Source organism: Notolepis coatsorum, assembly GCF_963971535.1.
Source record: "Notolepis coatsorum genome assembly, chromosome: 1".
Classification (NCBI taxonomy): Eukaryota; Metazoa; Chordata; class Actinopteri; order Aulopiformes; family Paralepididae; genus Notolepis; species Notolepis coatsorum.
This window is the reverse complement of record NC_140165.1, coordinates 97,883,005-97,889,004: the sequence shown is the minus strand read 5'-3', so window position 1 is coordinate 97,889,004 and position 6,000 is coordinate 97,883,005. Positions and strand designations below refer to the sequence as shown.

General features: G+C 40.8%; 1 protein-coding gene across 1 annotated transcript in view; it reads right to left on the bottom strand.

Annotated features, from left to right (window-relative positions):
* pde5ab (phosphodiesterase 5A, cGMP-specific, b) overlaps positions 1–6,000 on the bottom strand; it is a gene marked incomplete at its 5' end in the record, with an annotated part of 195,044 nt that overhangs the window by 22,287 nt on the left and 166,757 nt on the right. The window contains one exon of the mRNA XM_084320619.1: positions 1,504–1,650. Coding sequence (XP_084176745.1) covers positions 1,504–1,650 — 147 coding nt within the window. The remainder of the gene's footprint in view (positions 1–1,503; positions 1,651–6,000) is intronic.

Sequence of the window (6,000 nt, the reverse complement as noted above, 5' to 3'; positions counted from 1 at the left end):
TCTTTTGTTTGGTGGTGAGGGGGTCTATGCAAATGAGTAATTCACTTTCTGTTTTTTGAGGGTTACAAGTGTGAATAATATTTATAGTTATTATTTTTTATTCTTAATTTGATAAGAATAGGACAGACATGTATAAGCATTATGCTGTACTATGTACTATGGCCCATTCAACATCGGGTATCTATCGTTCCGGACGTGGGAACGTTATATTTTTTTCATTCATACATTGTTGTGTTAATACCGTCGAGAATATAAGTATGTTTTTAAGCTTTTCTGCTGTAATTCCAAAAACGCTAGTTATAGGCCCAAACGCATATGATATCGATTGGCGTTTCTTTCCTATACATGCTATATTAAAAAAATTTAAATGTATATGATCGGTATACATTATGCTTCATCATGCGTGAAGGAAAGGGGGGGGGGGGGGGGGGGGTCGTTTATTATTCCTTGATCGTCAGTAACGGCTTTATTTAGTATGGGTTGATATATTGATCAGACTGATTGCAAACAAAGAAATGGACAATCAAGCTGAAAGTAACGTTAGTGTCCTCTTACCGTTCGCCGATGAGACTGGAGGAAAAATATCCCAATTATTTGACGTCGATCTGCTAGATCCATTTCCGGTTTGTATGACGCAATAAACGCTGAAATCATATCGATTATTGCGTTTAGAAAGCGATCCAAATGCACTCGAGTGTGTATATTGATCCACGCCACAATATATCTCTGGCGGAGGAATTTCCTCGATGCACCGATCGCCACTTCCGGTTTGGCGTGAGTGTAACTCGCCCGACCATCCACCAGGCAGCGGTATTGAGGCGTTGCAATATCAGAACAGGGTCCGGCTGCGATCCGGAGGGACGCTGGATGAATTATGAATGCCATGGCGAAAAAATTAAATATTGATCCCAAACACGTGATACGCCGTTGTTGGCATTCAACGCATGGCGGGCAATAACGATTTACGCCATTCTTGGCGCACAATGTGTTAAATATGCACAGTGTACTTCAGTGTACTTACCATGTACTTTGTGTATTCACTGTGTGCTTCAGTGTACTTACCATGTACTTTATGTATTTACCGTGTGTTTCAGTGTACTTACCATGTACTTTGTGTATTTACTGTGTGCTTCAGTGTACTTACCATGTACCTTGTGTATTTACTGTGTGCTTCAGTGTACTTACCATGTACCTTGTGTATTTACTGTGTGCTTCAGTGTACTTACCATGTACCTTGTGTATTTACTGTGTGCTTCAGTGTACTTACCATGTACTTTGTGCATTTACTGTGTGCGTCAGTGTACTTACCATGTACTTTGTGTAGTTACTGTGTACTTCAATCTATTTACAATGTACTTCTGTGTAATTGCAGTGTGCCTTGAGTACCTCAGTGCACTTACTGCATACTTTGTGTACTTTGGTGTCATTACTGTGTACTTATGGTGTACTTCAGTGTCATTACTGTGTACTTTGTGTATTTACAATGTACTTAAGTGTACTTACAGTGTACTTCATCTGGAAGTTCTGCACCAGGTTGAGGTCTACAAACATGCGTATGGTGGCCTGGGTGGTCTCAGCATCCGACAGCTCAAAGTCACTGAAGCTGAAGTCCAGGAGACGTAACGTCTGGGCCGACGGAACTGTGGCTGCCTTTAGACACACACACACACACACACACACACACCACACACACACCACACACACACACACCACACACACACACACACACACACACACACACACACACACACACAACACACACACACCACACACACACACACACACACACACACACACACACACACACACACACACACACACACACACACACACACACACACACACACACACACACACACACACACACACACACACACACACACAAATGTACACACAGAGAGAAAAGCAGAAAAAGGAGATATGACAGTGTTAATGGATATATAGATGCAAGGACACACACAAACACGTGCACGCACACACACACTTCTCAGGGGATGATTGGGATCTGTAGCCAGCAGCCATAAATAATGGATGAGCTGTGATCAGCAAAGTCTGCACCTATCTGTAATCTGCTAGCCTGGCCTAAACCTACACACAGACCGAGAGACAACGAGAGAGAGATGGACAGAGACATGGACAGATGGACAGACAAAGAGACCAATAGAAAGAAAGAAAGAAAGAAAGAAAGAAAGAAAGAAAGAAAAGACAGACAGACAGACAGACAGACAGACAGACAGACAGACAGACAGACAGACAGACAGACAGACAGACAGACAGACAGACAGATAGATAGATGAAAACAGGGTAGAAAGATGTTGACAGAACAACCTTCTCCCTCTTTCTTTCCTTCTTTTTATATCTCTCTCTCTCTCTTATCATTTGACCTCTCTATCATTCCTGCTATCTGTTTTAACAGGTCCCCCATCATCTCTGTCCCCATTCATCTCAACACCATTTTAAATGAGGGTAATGTTTTGGTTATGTTAGAAACCTGTTGTATGTTAGAACTATTTTATGTCCGTTATATTTTATTATTTTTAGCCTATTTTTAAACTGAATCAAACCGCACTTTTTTTTACTCTGTCTATTCTATTATTATTATTATTATTATTATTATTATTATTATTATTATTATTATTATTATTATTATTATTATTATTATTATTATTATTATTATTATTATTATTATTATTATTATTATTATTATTATTATTATTTTGTATTACTGAATGAAACTGTAAACAGAGAGGCCTATTGGGATGCTAGATCCTAATGTGAAACACTGTGATTTACCTTAATTACCTTGCTACCTCTATCTTTTTTTATGCTCGCTTATGCCTGTATCTTTTACTGTTGTGAAGCACTTTGAACTGCAACTTCTGTATGAAAAGTGCTATACAAATAAAGTTATTATTATTATTATTATTATTATTATTATTATTATTATTATTATTATTATTATTATTATTATTATTATTATTATTATTATTATTATTATTATTATTATTATTAATGATCTGCAAGTGGATGGTTGAGTAGCAGTATGGTATTTTCAGTATGGACTGAGGGTAGTAGGGTTAGTAGCTTCTGTCTGATTGTGTCGGTACTGAGGGTAGTAGGGTTAGTAGCTTCTGTCTGATTGTGTCGGTACTGAGGGTAGTAGGGTTAGTAGCTTCTGTCTGATTGTGTAGGTACTGAGGGTAGTAGGGTTAGTAGCTTCTGTCTGATTGTGTAGGTACGGGTTAGTAGCTTCTGTCTGATTGTGTAGGTACTGAGGGTAGTAGGGTTAGTAGCTTCTGTCTGATTGTGTAGGTACTGAGGGTAGTAGGGTTAGTAGCTTCTGTCTGATTGTGTCGGTACTGAGGGTAGTAGGGTTAGTAGCTTCTGTCTGATTGTGTAGGTACTGAGGGTAGTAGGGTTAGTAGCTTCTGTCTGATTGTGTAGGTACTGAGGGTAGTAGGGTTAGTAGCTTCTGTCTGATTGTGTAGGTACTGAGGGTAGTAGGGTTAGTAGCTTCTGTCTGATTGTGTCGGTACTGAGGGTAGTAGGGTTAGTAGCTTCTGTCTGATTGTGTAGGTACTGAGGGTAGTAGGGTTAGTAGCTTCTGTCTGATTGTGTAGGTACTGAGGGTAGTAGGGTTAGTAGCTTCTGTCTGATTGTGTAGGTACTGAGGATAGTAGGGTTAGTAGCTTCTGTCTGATTGTGTAGGTACTGAGGGTAGTAGGGTTAGTAGCTTCTGTCTGATTGTGTAGGTACTGAGGGTAGTAGGGTTAGTAGCTTCTGTCCGATTGTGTAGTAGGTAATGGGGAATTTTCTAAGTACTGATCTAGAGTCAGTTTCAGTCTGTAAATAAGGTAATTAGTTCACTTTAATTAGGATTAAAGGTCAAATATATATATATTTTAGGTCAATTTTCGAAAGCCACTGTTACTTTCCAGGGCTGAGCGATACCACTGAACGCTGGATAAATGATTCAAGCCTCAAGTATGTAGAAATGTCACCGAAGCTGCCAAGCTGCTACGTTACCAATAAAAGGTCATATTGACATTTTGAATTTCAGTCCGTTTCGTTCCCCTTCTCACCAGGTCTATCTGCCAAAATGTGAGGGAATTCTCATGCAGTGCTGGCAGTTCAACCCATGGACTATTTCCATTTAGTAGAACAAAAAGCAGCAGTCTTACCTCTATCTAAGGTCATTCAAGTTCAAGTTTCTTTATTAGTCGTCATACAAAAATACAGAATACTTTTATATGAAATGCGTTTTCCTATTTCTGCTCCCGAGAGTGTGCTAGATAAAAATAAAAATGGATAAGTATAAAATAGAAAGTCAAAAGTACACAAACAAGTGTAAACAAAAGTGTTCAATATACATATATACAACACAGAGTGGGGGGGGGGGGGGGGGGGGGGGGGGTGAGTAACTGAGTTACAATACAATATACAGTACAATGCAGAAATGGGATGGGGTACAACTTAGGGTAAGGTGCAATGAGGTATGAGTTGTAGTGCAAATCTCTTTATCAATAAATATAAAGTGTGTTAAAGTGTCTAAAGTGGGTAAAGTGGGTGCTACATTGAGTTGTTTATTTAAAGTGAGTGTGTACGTGTGGATGTGTGTGCTGTGAGTGTATTTGATGGTTTGTTACATGGTGTTATTGTCGTTGAGCATCCTGATGGCCTGGGGATAGAAGCTCCTTCTGAGTCTCTCTGTGCTTGCCATGAGACTCCGGTATCACTTGCCTGACCGCAGCAATCAATCAATCAAGCAATCAAATGTATTTATATAGCACGTTTAAACATGACGCTTGTCAACCAAAGTGCTTCACATAGCTAAGCTAAGAACAAAGAAAAGTATAAAAAAAAAAAAAGTCTACGGATAGACAAAGGAAAAACAGAACAACACGTCAACAAGTACGGCAAGAGTCAAAGTGAGTCAGGGAAGGCCAGGCGATATAGTTGGGTTTTGAGTTTTGATTTAAAATACTCGATGGAGGCAGTTCAAAGAGGCAGTTGTTTGGGTGGCTAGAGTCTTTGATTATTTTTTTTGTATTTCGGGGGCACAACATTTTTATAATGAAAATTAACATAAAGATTATAAAACATTGTTGACACTTTTTTTTACAGTCTTCGTCCCTATGTTTGATAACGTAATGTTAATGTCTCCATATATAGGGCTCTACGCTAACCTTTTTCCCAAGGAGCACATGTGCTCCTAAATAAAATGTTAATAAATAAAATCTAAATACAAATTTAGGAGCACAGAAATTTAGGAGCAGAGTGACAATTGTTCAAGTAACACACACACACACACGATGTGTGACATGGCTTGGTTTCATGTTTTGAGGTACCTTCAATTATCTGTAAATAATACATACATACTCTATCTAAATAGATTAAATATGATTGTCCCTGAGGGCAAGTTGTGTTGTTGTCAGATCGATCAATGAAATACGTTGCACGCTCAGCGCTGTGGAATGAAGGAAATGCGCATCGGGATCATTTGGATGTTATTCTTTGGAGTTGTGTTACAAATGGAACGGTCTTTCCCCGCCGAACACAAGTTACTTAACGTTACACAGGTCGCGCTATGCAGATGCTTAGCTTGCTAACGTTAAGATAGCAGTGTAACTTAATGTTACACAGCACTATGCATGCTTGCTGAAAAGCAGAGCTCTCCGTCTGTCCGTCTGTGTTCGCACCTCTCAAGCACCCTGTAACACGCAGCGGGCCCCGCCTCCCTCCCTCCTGGCAGCACCTCTCAAGCACCCTGTAACACGCAGCGGGCCCCGCCTCCCTCCCACCCTGTAACACGCAGCGGGCCCCGCCTCCCTCCCACCCTGTAACACGCAGCGGGCCCCGCCTCCCTCCCTCCTGGCAGCACCTCTCAAGCACCCTGTAACACGCAGCGGGCCCCGCCTCCCTCCCACCCTGTAACACGCAGCGGGCCCCGCCTCCCTCCCACCCTGTAACACGCAGCGGGCCCCGCCTCCCTCCCACCCT